The sequence below is a fragment of the Helianthus annuus genome, chromosome 3, assembly GCF_002127325.2.
Source record: "Helianthus annuus cultivar XRQ/B chromosome 3, HanXRQr2.0-SUNRISE, whole genome shotgun sequence".
NCBI classification, from domain to species: Eukaryota; Viridiplantae; Streptophyta; class Magnoliopsida; order Asterales; family Asteraceae; genus Helianthus; species Helianthus annuus.
The window spans coordinates 67,441,492-67,462,501 of NC_035435.2; the positions used below are offsets into that span (position 1 = coordinate 67,441,492).

The following is a 21,010-nucleotide window of genomic DNA, read 5'->3' on the forward strand; positions in this document are numbered from 1 at the left end:
ATATGTTATTTATAAATCCAAAGTATACTTTTGATATACTACTGAAGACTTATTTATGTTACCAACTAAAGTATGGTTAATATACTATTTACTTAATGACTGGCTTTTGGTTAGTGTTTAGATAACAGGACGGGTGTAATGTGATGAAAACATGGTAGATACGCCGCTGGTACTTCTTATATGTAAGTGTTTTCATCACTTTACATACCGTGGCGTTATTTAGTACACTTGGGTTAACGGTTTTGAAACTGAAATATATTTTAATATATTACTTATTCGACTTTCTTGAAACCAAAGTATACTTTTATATATACTATGAATCCTTTTATCAAAAAATTGTTTTTTTAAACAATATATTCTTATACAAACTTATTCTATTTACTTATTCAATTTCCTATGTATTATTATTTTATATCATCTGATCTCTTACAAATAATTTATAGAAGAAAACCTTTTTCAAGGATCATGACTACTTTTATTTAAACTTTTTTTTGAACTTATAAGTCATGAATTCTAAATCAATAAAACCTATGTATCTCACAGGCATTTTTATGCTGACGTACCAATTTTTACACATATTTCAGGTACTGCTCTATGATGATCGATGATATATGCTACACTTAGGATGGACTCGTGCCTTAGCGACTTTAAAACTTGAAAGATAATAGTTTTACTTATTTGATTGTATTAAAACAATGAGTTCATTTATTCAATAAAACAAAATTATTTATTCCATGGTTTTGAAACAATGATTCTGTTACAACACTCCCCGACGTTTCCACCACGTCTTGTTGTTTTACGTGGTCGGGGTGTGACAATAACAATCGCGAATAAAATGACGTCAAATTTCAATATGTTTTGTTTTTGAGTTATGCAGCAGATTTTTAGTAATGTTAATAGCTGCCTCATTGTCCACAAAGATTGGAGTATCCAAGAACTGCAAACCATAGTCCCTCATCTGCTGCTGGATCCAGAGAATCTGAGAGCAATAGCTGGAAGCCGAAACGTATTCAGCTTCACAGGTTGAGAGGGAGACTGTGCTTTGTTTCTTGCACTGCCAGGTGACAAGCCGAGTTCCAAAGAACTGGCAACCAGCAGTTGTGGACTTTGCATTAAGCTTACAGCTCCCTAAGTCAGAATCAGCATAACCTGTAAGAGAAAAGTCACCAGATTTAGGATACCACAAGCCGGTGCTTAGGCAACCTTTAAGATACCGTAAAATTCTTTTCACAATCGTCATGTGTGACTGTCTCGGACTTGACTGATATCGGGCGCAGAGGCAAGGTGGATACATGATGTCCGGTCTTGACACAGTCAGATACATTAATGATCCAATGATCGACCGATAGTGCATCTCATCCACCTTTTCACCGCTTTCATCCGGACATATCCCATGATTTTGAGCCAGGGGGGTTGATGTTGGAGTAGATTCAGACATGTTGAATTTGTCCAGCACATCATTCACGTATTTTGTCTGGTGTATGAAGATTCCATCGGGCATTTGCTCAACCTGAAGCCCTAGGAAGAACTTCATCTCCCGCATTGAACTCATTTCAAACTTCTTTTTCATAACCTTCTCGAACTCTTTACATAATTCGTCATTCGTTGATCCAAAGATTATGTCATCCATGTAAATCTGGACGATAAGTAGATATCCTGCAACCTCTTTTGTGAACAAAGTGCTATCGACAGTCCCTCTGGTGAACCCTTGGCCAACAGATGTTGGGAAAGCGTCTCGTACCAGGCTCTCGGGGCCTGGTGTAGTCCGTATAACGCTTTGTCGAGTAAATACACCTTGTTTTTGTGAAGTGGATCGGTAAACCCCTGTGGTTGTCCGACGTACACTTCTTCTTTGATCTTTCCGTAAAGGAATGCAAATTTGAAATCTAATTGGTAGACCTTGAATCCTTTCCAAGACGCGAATGCCAGGAAAATTCTAATTGCCTCGAGTTGAGCAACGGGCACATACACTTCTGTAAAGTCGATGCCTTCTTTCTGACTAAAACCTTGGAGTACAAATCGTGCTTTGTTCCGTACAATGACCCCTCTATCATCCCGCTTACACTTGAAGACCCACTTGGTCTTGATCAGCTTTTGATCTTCTGGGAGATCCACCAATCTCCACATTCCAAGTTTCTCAAAATGCAGTAGCTCCTCCTGCATTGCATTTACCCAGCTTTCCTCGGTCAATGCTTCTTTATATGTTCTCAGCTCAACCTGCGAGATAAAACATTTCAATGAGAAGTCTATTTGTAAAGGAGCGATAGATGAATAAAAACATGTAAGCCCTTTGTTGATTTGATCCCGCGTTTTCACTCCACTTTGAAGATCTCCAATGATTTGTTCTGAAGGATGTTAAGACAAAGTTCTCGGCATGACTGTATTAGGTACGCTCACTTCCGATTGCAAATTGGCTATATCCTGATTGCCCGTTTGATTCACAGCTTCTGAAGTTGCAATATTTGGTTCCTCGTCAAAAATCGGATCAGATTACGATTCTGAGTCGTCAGATTGGTCAAATATTGAAGCTGGTTCTTCTGGGGATTCATTTGCAGTTCCACTTGGACCATCCTCGTGATCATTTGCACCCACGGAGGGCGAGGAAACTACCAACGGTCTCGGCATTTGATCTTGCGAAAGAGATTGTTGTTGTTAGTATAAGTATGCTAGTTCCTCCTCACTTGGCTCAGTTGGCAAATGGAATGACTCCCAGAGTTTGTCGTAGTCAAATAGCAATCTGTTTCCGGGAAGTTGTACCGGAGCAGTAAACTTCTGACAGTCAACGTGCTGAACTTGTATAATCTTCCCCCAAGCATGGAACAAATACTCTCTTCAGTGGACTTGCATAACCTACAAAAAAACCTTCGTTAACTATTGCACCAAATTTACCATCTGGATCAATAAATGTGCATGGCGATCCAAACGGTTCTAAGAATTTCAGATTTGGTTTATAGCTATGTAGTAATTCGAAGCAGGTTTTCTTGTACTTCTTTACAGTAAGAACACGATTTAGCGTATAGCATGCTGCAGCAACCGCTTCACTCCAAAAGAATATCGGCAATTTGGAATCGGCTAACATAGTTCGAGCTGTTTCGATCAGTGTGCGATTCTTTTGTTCTGCTACACCGTTTTGTTGTGGAGTATACGGTGCGCTGAATTCATGAAGAATGCCTTTGTCATTGCAAAATTCGAGCATACGATTGTTTTTGAACTCCGTTCCATTGTCGCTTCAAATTCTTCTGATCGGCAGTTTGTACAGCATCTCCATCTTTTTGAATAAAATCATCAACGAATCAAATGTTTCATCTTTTCTTTCGAGACACATCACCCATGAAAATCTTGTATAGTCGTCAGTGACCACTAGGCAATACAGATCTCCACTTACGATCTTCACATTTACCGGTCCGAAAAGATCCATATGGAGTCTTTCGAGCGGTAGTCTGATGGAGTTCAAGAGCTTCTTTGGATGTGACTTCTTCATTTGCTTACCCTTTTTGCATTCTACACAATCATCATTCAGATGGAAATTCTTCAAACTAACACCTTCAACAAGATCATTCTGAACTAAGAAATTCATTTTTCTCACATGAATGTGACCCATCTTACGATGCCACATTATTGATTCTTTTTCAGTTGCTTTTGTTTTAGTTACAAAACATTGTGCCTTTTTGTCTGATGTTGTTGCGACGCTCATGTCTATGACATACAAAACGTTTTCACGACGAGCGTGCATCAACACCATATCTTCTAGAATTTTAAAACCTGGTTTAATGATCAAACACTCATTTTTTGTAAAAAGAACTGTGAACGACTTGTCACAAATCTGCGATATGCTCAATAGATTGTTTTCTAGTTCAACGATGTAGTTCACTTTATCAAAAGTTACAACTCCATTGGTAAGAATTACTTCACCAACGATTATTCCTCCCTGAGTTCCAACAAAGCCAACATATCCTCCATTAATTGATTTGACATCATAGAGTAATGCTAACATTGCAGTCATGTGCCTCGAGGCGCCGCTATCCATGATCCACTTGGAGATGATCTGTCACACCCCGACCACGTAAAACAACAAAACGTGGCGGAAACGTCGAGGAGTGTTGTAACAGAATCATTGTTTGACAACCATGGATTAAACAAATTTCGTTTTATTGAATTAAATGAGTTACAATGTCTTAACAATAAAGAAACATAACAAAAATTAACTAGTCTTGCATCTTTTAATGTCACTAAGGCCTCGTCCAATCCTATGTGAGCATGCATCAATATCATCATCAAATATCATCAACTATCGTACCTGAAACACATGTGAAAATACATCAGCATAAAAATGCCGGCGAGTACATAGGTTTTGTGAAAATAGGATTCATGACTTAGGTTTACGAAAATGTTTAATGAAAACTTGTCATGAATCCAGTTTAAGTGTTTGCTTTTATAAAATGTTTGAAAATCGATGATAGATATATATAGTTAAAAAGAATGATGTAAGGTTAAATGAATAACCAAGTAAAAATGAGTTTGTATAATACAAACTGTTTTGTAAAACAGTGTCTTGTGAAAAATATGTTATTTGTGTAAAAATGTATAAATCCAAATGAATGATTTAAATAACGCTACGCCATGTAATATAATACAAGCACTTATATATAGGAAGTACCAGCGGCGTATCCACCATGCTTGTATCACATTACACACGTCTCGTTACTCAAATCACTTACCCACATAAACTACCAATGTAAATTGCCCATGTCTAAACCGTTGTCAAATGTTAATCAAGTAATGTGTAAACATAATGTCATGTATGGCAAGTGAAATATGTAACAACCAAACCATAGGTAAGAATGCACAAACAATGTACTAAGTATGCGACGGATGAACATACATAGCATGATACCAAGCGTAAAATGTCTTGTAAAACGATGTACTAAGTATGCACACAATGGGCATACATAGTATGTGATGTAAAATGTACTAAGTATGATGAACATACATAGCATGAAATGTTATGTAAAACGATGTACTAAGTATGCACACAATGGACATACATAGCAAAAACATAATGAAATCACGTACTAATAATGTACTAATGAACATAGCAAGTATACGATGTGAAAACACGAAAAACATGAAAGTAACAAGTAGGCACATGTGTTTTACCCCAAAATGTTTGGAAAACAGTAAAAGAGGGGACTATGTACTCACTTGAGGGTGCTTAGAAGTCTTGAACAACAACCAAGCAAAGCTAGAGGGATCACGGAAATCAAACGGCACCCTATATAGATAACTACATAAATAACCAGACCTAAATCGGGAGATTGGATAGTATGAGGTTTCATAAACCAAATGAGTATGGGAACTCACATGATATGGTTTAACAAAGCCTACATACTAAAATGAAACCTAACCTAAGTGCTTTTGACCCGTTACGACCCGTTTATGTAGCTTATGCCACTTTAACGCGTCGTTCGCGTAAAACGCGTTCGGACCGCCTAACTAGTCCTATGACAAGTAGAATATGCCTTAACATGTCTAATATAGTTTCCTAATCAGTTTAGATGTCAAAATTTAGGTCACATATGCTTAAAATGAATTTATGCATAAAAAGGGTATTTTGGTAATTTACCTAAGGCATATAAACTACCTATCATACAACTACTTAAACGACGGGACCATAAGGTATAACCTCGGAAGGTTATTATTCCCTATACAACTATGGTCACCTAATGTGTTTGGTCGGACCCTAATGGTCGACCAAATGGGTTGGGTTCGAAAGTATAAGCGATTGTTTAGATCGCTTACCTTTACGACCCTAGACAAGCACAAATCTAAAAGCGACGAGCTAAACATTCTAGAACATGTTTAGTAAAGTTAGAAAACAGGTTTGGTATTAAAACAAACGGCTTTAATACTCTAGAGTAGTTTGGTTACAAAATACGTGAGAAAACGCATTTTGGCCGAAACTACGACTCGTCACTGAACCTAGAGAACGTGGAAATCAGTAGGTATAGTCACTAGGGACAATAACCATCGTGATTACGCTCACGTTATGAAGTTCAAACGAACTTCGCATTGACCATAAACTGGTCAATGCAGAAAGTCAAACGCAGTTTGACTTTAACGCTAAAACGAATGAAAAACGCGAAAGAATACTTACAGAAGGTCCCCGCAAGCACTTGATCCGATTTACTCTCAGGTATGAAGCATAAACTTCAACTTAGAGAGCCAAAATCAGATCAAGTGTGAGTTGGAGGAATGAATGAGGGTGGGTATTTATAGGAATTCAAGAGCCGTTAAGATCGTTTCTCGAAGATTGAGCTTCGATCTAAGCCGTACAAGTGGGCACATGGTATTTAGATACCATGGGCACTTAAAAACCATCAAAAATAGCCCATAGATTGATGAAAAACCATTAGCAAAGGTGTGGAACAGCTGGAACAAGCTGGAAACCAATTCTGCTGATCTGGGACATGCTTACGGACCGTAAGCAAAGGTCCATACGGACCGTAAGGACCTAGCAGGTCAGCAACTTTCAAAATTGGCAGTTTTGGTCCCTGCAGCCCTAAAACTTGGTATTTGATGCATTTCTGACACGTTTAAGCCCCGTTAACCCCATTTCAAAGCTCTAAAATGAAGTTAAAGTATAGGGAACTTAAAATGTGCTCAAAAATATCTTGGAAGTCCGGAAGTATTCAGAACGTAAAATATGCGCGAAAATGCAAACTTATGCACTTTTTGACGCTTTTAGTCACTGAATGAGTATAAAGTTTATTTTTGCGCACCAAAACACCTCAAAGCCTATTTCTAAGCTATGTAAAGGATATTTAGGGCATATTTAACTTATGATCAAGTTCCGGAAGGTCTGTTACAGTACAAATTGACATACTTTCACAGTTTGTCGAATTTAGTCCATGTAAGCGAATAAATTTGATTTCGGCATACCAAACCATCCAAAACTTATTTCTAAGTTATGTAAGGGTTATTTAAGGTATGTTAAGCCTATTTCACTATTCCGAAGTGTTTGTTGCATTGAACTGGTTATATTTACGCATCAGATCGCGTATAACCTTCCAGAAAGCGATTTAAGGCCCGAAATCGAACAAGAATCAATATGTGCAAACGATACACATATTTATACAAATCCCAAGTATGAAATACAATATTTCACTGGTTTGGTATTTGTTTGATGGTTGAAGTGACACAGGTGTCACATGATCGACCTCGGAAGCCCCTGCACACATCAAAGACATTTTAGTTAAACAATGATGCTCGAGATTTTTTCACATTTGGAACACTACCAAATATAATATCATGAGACACGTCAACTTTTGGAATGTTGAAGACAACGTTTGGAACAACAGGTTTTGACTTTGATTTAGGATCTCCCTCCTTGATTGGTGGAAATTCTTCAATCAACTTGTCCAATTCAAACTCAAGGTTTTCATTGTTAGTTACTGTAGGATCGTTTGCACGACCAAACGAGTCGTTCAGAAGAGTTTTCGTCCAATACGAAAGGCGGAAATAGACGTATCGGAGTTGAAACAGCTTGATATACACGTTAATTGTCTTGTATCTTAATATAACAACGTTTTACAGCCTGGAGACACTTCGGCAGCACCTCGGTATCGGAATCAGAAAGTTACAAATGAAATGATCAAGGCTACTATTTATAGGAAGTCCATTTCGTGTGAAATGGACTCACACGAAATGGTATTTCGTGCGAAATGGCCAAAGTCATTTCGTGCGAATTGGTCAGTTTCATTTCGTACGAAATGGATAAATTCCATTTCATGCGAAAGGGCTTCTTCCTACATTTTTCCCGGTTTTCTCGTACAACGTGCCCTGATCTTTCTAATCTATTACAAGACTCGATACAAGACGAAGTCGACAGACATGGGCACCAACAGACTCCCCCTTGGATGTTGACGAAGTCTTTAGTGTCGAGTCTTCGAAGTCTTCAGTCTTTATCAGTCTTCATGCTGTCACACCCCTTTCTAAGGCGGAAGCACGAGGTGCGATCATGAAAGGTTTTCATTGCATACGATTTGGTAAACATACTACATGCTCATAAAATAACTTCAAATGCCAAACATTGTGACAACCCTCACTAAACCAGGTATCCGTACGATTTAATTAATAAATAATTGCTGCTTAATTACTGTGCTTAACTGAAGTTGCTGACAAACTACTACTTGATTTCTGATACTTGTATATTCCTGCATCATACTTTACATACTGTCACTACATTATTTACATGCTGAACCTTAGTGACAAACACGATGCACAAAAGCACAGTAGCATTTGAACGGATAACCAATTGAACATGCTGATAAAGCCAGCATCAGGCAGACACTGCCTCTAAGGCCTGTATGAGCCAGAAATATTTTACTACACCCATAGTGAGAGTAGGGATACAAGGATTGAAGAACTGCGTCTCTAGGGATGAGGTATAATGATCGGATGTGCCTAGGATATACACTAAGCACAAAACTCAGCACTTTAACTAAAATTCAGCATTTGGATAACTAATAAAGTGCCAAAACATGAGAAAAATATTACTAGACACTTTCCAAAGTGTCAGGAATAAGTTGTGTCACTAGAAAGGGCATTATCGACAGTTAAAAGCTTTGTTAAGCGCTTTAACGGATTACTATCCAACCGAACAACCGGACTTTACCCGGGATATAAAAATATTGCCATGAACATTATCTATCTTTTTCTGAGCTAGTTAGGGTCCCTGAATACCCTAACACCCGCATTAAGGCACAACACTCTACTAACCGAGATAATCCCTAAATCTAACGTAGTTAACATAACTAAACATCAACTACCCTAGTTGGAATCGAACTAGTACCCCCCCCATCCTAACCGTCCCCATGAGGGGGGACACACTTGTACAAATCTTGATTATTTTATTTCTATTGTCCCATATCTAGATAACACAATAACCATTGGATTAAGAACTTGCATTTTGCCTATAAGTATCCTCAATTGCTCACTAGATCATTTGTCACACAACACAAGTTCACACATCTCTCTCTCCCTCTACATAGTCACGGCCGAACACCCCCTTGCCCCCTCCATCATTGTTCGATTTTGATCTTCAAGTTCCAAGCATATACAAGTGTTACGGGTCACATACGAGGAGTCTTGGAGCAAACGGAAGACGAAGGACCTCTCTATCTAGCTTTTATCCACCCGATTTACGTCTAGATTCTTCCCTAGCCTCGAGCTAGAGGTATAATGCTTAAAACTCATACTTGAACTAATCTAAAGTGGTTAATACGATGCATGATGATTAAAACTCGGAGTCTTACATTTCGAAGCACAAAAGTCTACTAAAAACATGAATATTGTTGGTTAATAGCACATAAGTTGTGTAAAAGTTGTAGTAATTAAAAGTTGTGATTATCTAGACCCGATCTATGTTGTGGTAGCTTGGATCACCATTTAACCCGGTTTGGTTAAGGTCATGGATCTTGACATAAGCTTGTTTTGAATGGTACAAGGGTTAAAAGGTGAAACTCTACCACACGAGAAACATGAACTTGTGTAAAAGTATTTTTACTTGTAAAATAGTGTGTAAAACGGGCGGATCTACGTATGTACAAATGGTATTTTCATAGAACCAAGCGTCAAGAAAATCATGTCTTCTAAAAGACGGATATTACACTAACAAGTATGATTTTTATAAACCACAAGTGTATAAACACTTGTGAAATGAAAAGATCCGACAAAATAACAGTTTTTGTAAAAGGTGATGGGAAGTTGTAAAGATGGATTTACTCTAAAAACGAGGTTTTTACAAGATTAAGCTACTTGATATAAAGATTCACAAAATGTAATGGGATTTACACTATAATTTCGGAAAAACTACAAGTTCATGTGGTTATGCGATTTACATACTTGTCGACTAGTTGATGTGTCGGAAATTGTTTGATTGAAAAAAGAAGTGTTGAAAATGATTTTTGTAAAAGAAAATGATACGCTTAAAAGCGTGGCCACCTCCAGTTACAGGGGAAACTCTGGCGAAATTTTTCTAAAAACCTAACACTTAGAATTATTTCACTATAAGTGTTAGAAATATCTTTTTGACATGTTTTCAAAATATATTTCGCCACGACTTTATTTACAAATACTCGGAGGTGGGATTTTCACAAAATTAAACGTGATAAATATATATTTATTTAGTAAATATATTTTCACAACACTGTTTATGATTATTTTGTGAAAAATACACAAATATTATTTTTAGAGTAAAAATAATATTTACAAACGTTGACGAATCCAAAATAATACGAACGCTTTCACGATAAACATATAAGTTACAACGGTAATTATTGTTACCACTCGAACCATAAAAACGTAACTTACGCATTATGCGGAAATAATTACGAACGCATATTCTATCCACGTATTATTTTTGGGAGTGTTATGTGAAGTGAAAATATAATATTTTTGAGAAAAATATTTATATTTTGAATTAGAAATAAAGATATATTAAGTGAGACTTAATGGTATAATTCGAACGCACATGTATTAAATCCCCCATCCTTGGGAAGGAGATTAACTACCAAGTACATGCAACATGTAAACACGAAATAGTTGTCTAACTATTTCCTAAAACTTAAACTATAAAGCTAAGGCACGGCCATCCGTCTAATAGAATTAGTACATGTAGGTCATTGCACAGCTGCCTGATTCGGAGTACTTGGTAGAGACGCACAGACAGTGAGTTCATGTCCCCCTTTTCTCTTAACTGTTTTCAGTTTTCTAAACTGCGGGGGTGAAATACATGTTACTATGATTGTGAATATTTCTTACATGGTATGGTCAGCTAAGGAAGGAACTGTTAGGTTATGTGATTTGGGTAGGTGAAATCTTAAGAACCTTAGTCCTCGTAGTACGATCGAGGGATACAAGTGATAGGCCTATTTGAGCATAACAAACCCCACCCATGCGCCCTAAGGTTGGACCATGTGGTGACCTTGTCGTAACACCACCCATGCGCCCGCAGGTTGGACCATGTTGTGACCTTGTCGTAACACCACCCATGCGCCCGCAGGTTGGACCATGTGGTGACCTTGTCCTATCCCCTCCCATGCGCCCGCAGGTTGGACCATGTGTTTACACATTAACTGATATGTTTCCTTATTTACTTTCATACCAGAGTTTACAAAATATTCACACTTACAATGATCATAAAGGTTTATTCGCGCGCACATACTAAACACATGAACTCGCTCAACATTATTGTTGATTTTTCAACTTACATGTATTTCAGGGAATTAAAAGATCTGGCACGGTATGGCACGTTTTCCCGCTGCACTAGTTTCCGAGGTCATCCAGGGTTTAGGGAATGTGACTCTTTCCTGGACAAGTCACAGTCCTTAAACTGTGTTTATGCTATACTTAAGTTTGTAATGTTGTTGAACAAGGTTGTGGTTGTTAGGGCGTATTCCCGTTAAAACAATGGTATTGTATTTGGTTTTCAAAACTTAATGGATGATCTTGCATGATTTTAATTCATATAGCTTTGTTATGATTAAGCTATGGTATTAAGAAGTCACACCAAATTAACCACGCTTCCGCAAAGCCAGGGTGTGACAGCTTGGTATCAGAGCCCTGATCATAGCGAACTAGGATTCCTTCTCGAGTCTAGACTATGATCACTAGGGCTCTCACGAAAACATTTTTACTGCATACCACTTAAGTCCAGATCCAAAACGTTTTTACAAACAAATGTTTAGCACATTTTATTTATTATTTATAGGCTCAGTCTTGGAGGCTGAGGCTCGGTCTTGGAGGCCGAGGCTCGGTCTGGGAGATCGAGGTAGTTGGCTAGTGGGACTAGGAGAATCAGCTAGTGGGACTAGGAGAATTGGCTAGTGGGACTAGGAAGAGCAGTCTGAGAGGCTGGGAGGCTAGTGGGACTAGGAGAATTGGCTAGTGGGACTAGGAAGAACAGTCTGAGAGGCTGGGAGGCTAGTGGGACTAGGAGAATTACTTGATTTCTTACTTGGTGACTAATATGTTTATACGATTATATGATTGATTGTTATACGTATGTGTCACAAACGCCATGCTATCATCATGTGCTAGAAAGATGGACACTACGAATCCCATGGCCATAGTACCAGACGACATAGTTTCATCGAAGCACGAGGTGTACATTTCCGATACTACCGGCACAGACAATGACGACTTTCAACCCTTTGTGCTGCCTGATGTCGTAGCAAAGCCTGCTGATGGCCATCTTGTTGGGAATTTGCCACTCGCGGTGAACCCTGCTCCTTTGCCCCTTGCCGTTTATCCCATTGTTGATATGCCCCCGACATGGCCTCTGTCGACGATAACGATCTACTAGAAGAGGACCCATTCGAGGGCGAGGCCCTATTGCTGTTGGTATTAGCCTATTGCTTGCGGACGCTCCTGCAGGAGAAACTCATGCCCATTCCCCTATCCCAGACTCATTTGAGTTTCTAACATCCGCATTTTCGCATATACAAGGAGTGCAGCACCATTCACACTATGCCGACCCTGATACGGCATCATCAGCTGCACCGTTTCCCGCACACAGCTTTGGGTTTGATCACAGTATTGAGGGTGATCTTTTTGTTCCACCTGGTTTTGATCCAGACCATGACACGGAGTTCATATACTCATACCAGCCCTTGGAGGATGCTGTGGTCCCTATCGACCCTATGTTTGATGATCCAGCTGATTTTGAGATGAAGTTTGTTGATCCGGAGCCCGCTGTGGCCCCTGAGCCAGGAGTTGCTCCCGACCCCGCATTGGAGCATGACCCTGTTCATGCCGATGCACCTGCTGTTGCTCCTTGATTGATCATCTGCTTGGACGAGAGAAAATTTGGGGTAACTGTGCAAGACAATTTATTATTACGGGGGCCCACGTAATAACGACTTGTAGTGCACAGAAATCCTGGTGGACTCTGTGGGTCAAGCTAATGAAAACCAATGTGGCAGGAAATAACTCGAACACAAATGACCAAGGCGATGAAGCCTCGAGTTTATTCTATTTCAAACAACAAGCCAAATTGGCAAGCCTATGTGGAGGCTCAGTAATTTATTTCCCCACCCATACATTGAGTATATTTGCGTGTAAAATTAGGTGAGTACATGATGGCTTATGGTGCTATGTATCTCATAGACAATTGGGAAGTTGTCTAACCTACTTCATGCCATTTCGGCAGAAGAGAATGCCACCCAGGCATGACACAAACACCAGTATGTTGCCAAGGATAGAAGCCGGGCTGCAAAAACGCATCTAACAGGAAAATGCATGACATGAAGCACTCCGCACTAAGCGCAGCGATGGAACTACGGGGAATAACCCCCCCCCCCAAACTGACCGCACCTATAAGTGGTTCCTGAACTGCAAGCCTTTGAACTTCGACGAGACAGTAAGCGCCATTGCAAATGTTCGTTGGTCCGAAAAGATTGACTCCATTCTAAGAATGACTAACTGTTCACCCCAACAGAGTGTTACCTTTACTTCGGGGTCATTTATAGATGGCACACTGTGACAACTCGTACTTTAGACTTACTGTGTGTAACGTTATATGCTTACGTGAACCATATTATTTGAATGAATACATGATATGTTATGTTTATGTGATATGTGTGTATTATATACTAGTATAGTGAACGAGCCCAAACCGCACACCATAACCCGATCGTACAAGACTAACCGGTCACACAAGCCCATTTGGGCCACACCTTGTACGCGGACCCATAGGGCACCCGAGTTGGGTTCGGCCCACTTGTTTTGTACGCAAACAAACACCCATCTAGGGGTAGTTCTCTCATTTGTCACAAAACACAACACACACAAGAAACCCTAGATCTCTCTCTCTCTCTCGTTTGCTTGGAACCCGACGACACAAGACCTTCCTTGTTCGGATCACCCTTTCCTGCCATTAATCGGTTAGTATGTTATGTTTGTATTCATAGTTAAAGATATGATCCATATGAAATTGCTCATGTCCATCGGCTTGTTCTTGATGTGTATACCGAATGATTTTAATGAATTTGTATGGTTATTATGATTGGTCATGTTATTGAATGATGCTAGGTGTTAATCGGCTGTGCTTTGATAAATGATATAATTGTTATGTAATCGGCTCTTATGTGTAAGTGCTAATGTTCATATGAATCGGATAGTTTAGAAGTTATAAGATATGTTCATGAAAATGGTTATGTTACTATTCATATGTTTAGTTAGGGTTCATATGAATTCATAATAGATTTGCTTGTTTGATCGAATAACACATGGATGGAAACTGTTAATCGTTGATTGATTTTGTGCAAGTTTGGAAGCCACGAAACTGATTGCATGAAACATGGAAATCTGTTACACGTTGATAGACTTAACACGGTTGCGAGTCGAGACCGTGGTTGCGAGTCCAGTTGTTACTCGGGATCTCACACCAACACAGCAGCACGAACCGAAACCACGGTTGTGAGTCCCATTGCGACTCGAGACCGGACCATGACGAGTCGAAACCAGCTCTTGCGACTCGAAACCCCCTGTTGCGACTCGAGATCGCTGGTTGCGACTCGAGACCAGTTATGCACGTACACTGTTTTGGACCTACACTGTCACGGGCCCAACCGATTGGGCCAAGTAATTGGGCTTACATACTTGACTGCTAATTGGACTGTTATGTTATTTGGGCCGGGAACCATGGGATCTCATCGGTTGGACCGCACAAGGGTGTTGGGCTTGTGCGAGTCCAAGTCTTGCATACGGTATACTATTAAAGCGTGTTTGATTGAATACGTGTTACCATGACTTATACGTGCTCGTGACTTGTTGGACTATTTGTAAATATACGTGTATCATTTGAAGTCAAAACCTGACTTTTACAATAACCATGATAGGACGTGGTTGACCACTTACTAGCTTACCTATACTTTCTGTGTATCTGCCGAGCAACCCAAGGTGAGTTCACACTCTTACCAAGGCATGGGATTCCCGGGGTGTTGGGAATGGGATCGATAAGAATAAGGTTGGATAGATTCATACGGACACTGTTCCTAGACTACCATACCATCGTCCTCGGGTGTGCAGGACACATACGTGAACCTACGTATAATTAAGTTACTTGCTATCCTCGGTTGTGAAGGATACTCACGTAAAACCTGCGTGAACGGATACTCACTACTGCCTCGGTTGTGTCAGGCACTTACGTAAAACCTACGTAAACCCCCACGTACCCTATCCTCGGTTGTAAAGGATACTTACGTAAATCCTGCGTAAACATGTACGTATTACTGTTCTCGGTTGTGAAGAACACTTATGGTTACGCATAGTCTAGTGGATTAATAACATGGGAAGCCCCCACCAATAGAAAGCTATATTGGCCCAGTAGAGCCACTTGATACTCATGAACTTACTGTTACGCATTTACTTTCTGTGAACTCGCTCAACTAGTTGTTGACTCTCTGCTGCATGCCTTGCAGGACCTTAGGTACATTATGGAGCTTGCACAGGGAGGAGCAGGTCGTTGTGGGATACGGATCGTGAACGATATTTGAACTTATAACTTATTTGGGTTTTCATTATTATGCTTCCGCTACTTAAACAAAGTTTAGTTTTGAAACATCAATCATGTCGTGATGAATTACTTTATCTACTTTTATTATTAAATGCTATGTTTGATATGATTGATGGCTTGATCCTGGTTATGTCACGCTCCCAAGCGGTGATACTCTGCGTGTGGGATTTTGGGGGTGTGACAGATTGGTATCAGAGCCATTGGTTATAGAGAACTTGGTTTTAATATGGGAAAACGTTTTTATTAAAACCAGACTATAACCAGAACAGTGCTCTCAACGATCCACAACGACGCTTCGCTCCACTTGCAAGACTCGACATCCTAGGTAATAAGGTTTATGTTTATTGCCTGTTTGCTAGAATTGCTTAGAACTTTGCTCGCATTACTCTTAGAAACACATGACTCTATTACATGAGAATACTTACGTGCTTACACTTTTCTGTCATCGCCCTACTCGCGAACCATTCTCACTTACGTTACTTTTACTATGAAGATCGTGTCTGGACGGATTAACATGACTCAAGCCCAGCTAGAGGCTCTCGTTCAAGCTCAAGTTGCTGCGGCACTTGCAGCTGCTCAAGCAGGTAGTATACCCTGCAGTATAGACTCATACTAGGATCCTTAGATCCTGCATTAACTCTCGTATTTAATCTCGTCCTATTCGTACACAATAGGTCAACACGCGCAGCAACCTGTATGCACTTTCAAGAACTTCATGGACTGTCGTCCAAGTACCTTTAGTGGCACTGAAGGAGCAGTTGGACTCCTCCGCTGGTTTGAGAAGCTCGAGTCTGTGTTCGAGATGTGTGAATGCCCTGAGGCTCGCAGGGTGAAATACGCCACTGGCACGCTAGAAGGAATAGCACTAACTTGGTGGAACGCCCAAGTTCAGATTTTAGGGTTGGCAGCTGCTAACGCCACGCCCTGGAATGATTTCAAGGAACTGATCAAGAGGGAGTATTGTACTCGAGAAGACATCCATAAGCTGGAGGATGAGTTTTACCATCTGAAGATGACTGAATCGGAAATTGAAGCTTACACCAAAAGGTCAAACGAACTGGCCGTACTGTGTCCAACTATGGTGGACCCTCCGATTAAGCGCATTGAGTTGTATCTCAAAGGGTTGGCGCCAGAGATCCAGAGCCATGTTACTTCGGCTAATCTTGATAACATCCAGGATATTCAACGCCTCGCTCACCGCATTACAGACCAGGCAGTGGATCAGAACAAACTGCCTAAACGTATCAGCGCTACTGCTACCGTTACTACTTCAGCTACTCCTACTACTCCCAGTGACAGTAAGAGGAAATGGGATGGGGATTCCAGCAAGGGATCAGCTTCAGTTCAGTCTCAGGCCCAGCAGCGAAAGACTGACAGTTATCAGAGTCCCAGCCAGCATTCTTCAGGTAATCACAGGCAGGGCGGATATCGAGGGAACCTCCCAAAGTGCAACAATTGCGGCAGACACCACGGTGGCCAGTGTAACAAGGGTCGCTGTCAAAGATGCCTCAAGATGGGTCATGAGGCTAAGGATTGTAGAAGCCCTCATCCTGCGAACCAGAACCAGCAGCAGCCACAAGCACAGCAGAATAAGCAACAGAGCAACAAAGGATGTTTTCATTGCGGCGCAGAAGGGCACTTCAAAAGGCACTGTCCTCAGCTAAACAGGAACCAGAACAACAACCATAACAATCAGGGCAATGGCAACAACAACAACGGGGGAAACAACAACGGCAACGAGGCAAGGGGTCGTGCATTCGTACTAGGTCGAGGCGATGCAGTGAACGATCCCAACGTGGTTATGGGTAAGTTTCTCCTTGATGATATTTATGTTACTGTTTTATTCGATTCGGGTGCGGATACAAGTTATATTTCTGTGAAAGCCAGTAAATTGCTAAAACGTACATCGACACCCCTAAGCACCAAACATGTCGTAGAACTAGCTAATGGTAAGAGTCTAGAAGCCACGCAGATAGTCAGGGGTTGTAGTATCATCTTAGCCGGTCAGACATTCTCGATCGACCTTATTCCCATAGTCTTGGGAAGCTTTGACATCGTCATAGGGATGGATTGGTTGTCCCAACATCAGGCAGAAATCGTATGCAGCGAGAAGGTCATTCGTATCCCACGATCTGGTCAAGAACCTCTCGAAGTTCAAGGTGACAAGAGTGGTGCAGTGGTTGGCATCATCTCTTTCTTGAAGGCTCAGAAATGCTTACGAAAGGGGCACACTGCCATTCTGGCACTAGTTACAGACGCATCAACAAAGGAAAAGAAATTGGAGGATATTCCAATCGTACGCGACTACCCTCAGGTATTTCCTGAAGACTTACCTGGCTTACCGCCTCATCGTCAGGTCGAATTTCAAATCGAGCTCGCCCCAGGAGCAGCACCCATAGCTCGCGCACCATACCGTCTAGCTCCATCAGAGTTGAAAGAACTGTCAAAGCAGCTACAAGAGCTCTTGGAAAAGGGCTTCATACGTCCAAGCTCTTCGCCTTGGGGAGCTCCAGTACTATTTGTGAAAAAGAAGGACGGTACCTTCAGGATGTGTATAGACTACAGGGAACTCAACAAGGTGACGGTGAAGAACCGTTATCCTCTTCCACGCATAGATGACTTATTCGACCAGTTGCAGGGGTCGTGTTACTACTCCAAGATAGACTTAAGGTCAGGGTATCATCAGCTAAGAGTCCGGGATGAGGACGTCTCCAAGACAGCATTCAGAACTCGCTACGGCCACTACGAGTTTCTTGTCATGCCGTTCGGGTTAACGAACGCGCCTGCCGTATTTATGGATCTTATGAACAGGGTGTGCAAACCCTATCTTGACAAGTTCGTCATTGTTTTCATCGACGATATTCTGATCTACTCCAAGAGTCAGGAGGAGCACGAGCAGCACCTACGCCTTATTTTGGAACTCCTTCGGAAGGAACAGCTATACGCTAAGTTCTCGAAATGCGACTTCTGGCTTCGTGAAGTCCATTTTCTAGGCCACGTAGTGAACAAGGATGGGATCCATGTCGATCCATCCAAGGTAGACTCGATCAGAAACTGGCCTGCACCACGTACTCCAACGGAAATACGCCAATTCTTGGGTTTGGCGGGTTACTACAGACGGTTTATCAAAGACTTCTCCAAGATCGCGCAACCACTTACACTACTGACACAGAAGGGTGTCACCTACCGTTGGGGAGATCCCCAGGAAACTGCTTTTCAGCACCTAAAGGATAGACTTTGCAGTGCACCTATCCTCTCTTTGCCAGAGGGCACGGACAATTTCGTGGTATATTGTGATGCATCCATCCAAGGTCTTGGATGTGTGTTAATGCAGCGCGACAAGGTTATTGCTTACGCTTCACGCCAACTTAAGATTCATGAACGGAACTACACGACGCACGATTTAGAGCTGGGAGCTGTTGTTTTCGCGCTTAAGATATGGCGACACTACCTGTACGGTACCAGGTGCACGATTTACACCGATCACAGGAGTCTCGAGCATATCCTTGAGCAGAAGGATTTGAACATGCATCAACGAAGATGGGTTGAACTACTGAACGATTATGAATGCGCTAGTAAGTACCATCCAGGCAAAGCCAATGTTGTGGCTGACGCCCTCAGTCGGAAAGACACTCTACCACGGCGCGTGCGAGCGCTACAGCTTACTATTCAGTCTAGCCTTCCTGCACAGATACGAGATGCTCAGGTAGAAGCATTGAAACCCGAAAATGTCAAAGCTGAAGCCTTACGCGGCTCACGACAACGAATGGAACAGAAGGCAGACGGCGCCTACTATGTAACGGGGCGTATTTGGGTCCCACTTTATGGCGGTCTACGCGAACTTGTGATGGACGAAGCGCACAAGTCTCGCTATTCGGTACATCCAGGGTCGGACAAAATGTACCACGACATCAGAACTACTTATTGGTGGCCTAGCATGAAGGCCCACATCGCTACTTATGTCGGCAAGTGCTTGACCAGTGCGAGAGTCAAGGTTGAATACCAGTAACCAGCGGGCCTACTTCGCAGCCTAAGATACCTCAATGGAAATGGAAAGAAATTTCCATGGATTTCGTTACAGGCCTACCTAGATCCTAGCGTGGGAATGATACCATATGGGTGATCGTGGATCGACTCACCAAGTCTGCACACTTCCTAGCTATAAAGGAAACGGATAAGTTCTCCACTCTCGCAGACGTGTATCTTAAAGAAGTTGTTTCGAGGCACGGAGTGCCCACCTCCATTATTTCGGATCGCGATGCACGATTCACGTCAGAGCTATGGCAAGCGATGCATAAATCTTTCGGCTCACGGTTAGACATGAGCACAGCATATCACCCTCAGACGGATGGGCAGTCTGAGCGAACGATTCAAACACTTGAAGACATGCTTCGGGCGTGCGTGATTGATTTCGGCAACGGCTGGGAAAAGCACCTCCCTTTGGTGGAGTTTTCATACAATAACATTTATCACACCAGCATACAAGCCGCTCCATTCGAGGCATTGTACGGACGTAAATGCCGGTCACCTCTCTGTTGGGCAGAGGTGGGGGATAGTCAGATTACGGGTCCAGAGATTGTAGTGGACGCCACAGAAAAGATTGCACAGATACGACAACGCATGGCGGCAGCACGCGACCGTCAGAAAGCCTATGCGGATAAGCGTAGAAAGCCATTGGAATTTCAGGTCGGGGACCGGGTTTTACTTAAAGTCTCACCCTGGAAGGGTGTGGTTCGTTTTGGCAAACGGGGCAAACTAAATCCGCGATATGTCGGATCGTTCGAAATCATTGAGAAGATAGGCAAGGTAGCCTACAAGTTGAACCTACCAGCTGAACTCGGTGCAGTTCACAATGTATTCCATGTGTCAAATCTGAAGAAATGCCTATCAGATGAGACCCTTATCATTCCTTTCAAAGAACTCACTATCGATGAGCGGTTGCAGTTCGTCGAGGAACAAGTTGAAATCACGGACCGGGATGTGAAGGTCCTCAAAAACAAGAGAATCCCTCTTGTTCGAGTACGTTGGAACTCCAAACGTGGCCCAGAGTACACCTGGGAACGCGAAGACAGGATGACAGAAAAGTACCCCCAGTTATTCGAAACCAATGCAACCACTACTGAGACTGAAGCTACTACTTCGGAATTTCGGGACGAAATTCCAGATCAACGGGGGGAGGATGTGACACCCCAGGAAAATCAGTGAACGATTGAACTTACCTAGCTTCCTCAGTGAGTGCATACCAAATTTCGGGACGAAATTTCTTTTTAGTTGGGGATAATGTGACAACTCGTACTTTAGACTTACTGTGTGTAACGTTATATGCTTACGTGAACCATATTATTTGAATGAATACATGATATGTTATGTTTATGTGATATGTGTGTATTATATACTAGTATAGTGAACGAGCCCAAACCGCACACCATAACC

The 21,010-nt window shown here is 41.6% G+C and overlaps 1 protein-coding gene across 1 annotated transcript; it reads right to left on the minus strand.

Annotated features, from left to right (window-relative positions):
• Positions 1 to 841: 841 nt before the first annotated feature.
• Positions 842 to 1,543, minus strand: LOC110931920 (uncharacterized mitochondrial protein AtMg00810-like). Its single transcript, XM_022175290.1, has one exon. The coding sequence runs from the start codon at positions 1,541 to 1,543 to the stop codon at positions 842 to 844; it is 702 nt and encodes a 233-aa protein (XP_022030982.1).
• Positions 1,544 to 21,010: the final 19,467 nt, after the last annotated feature.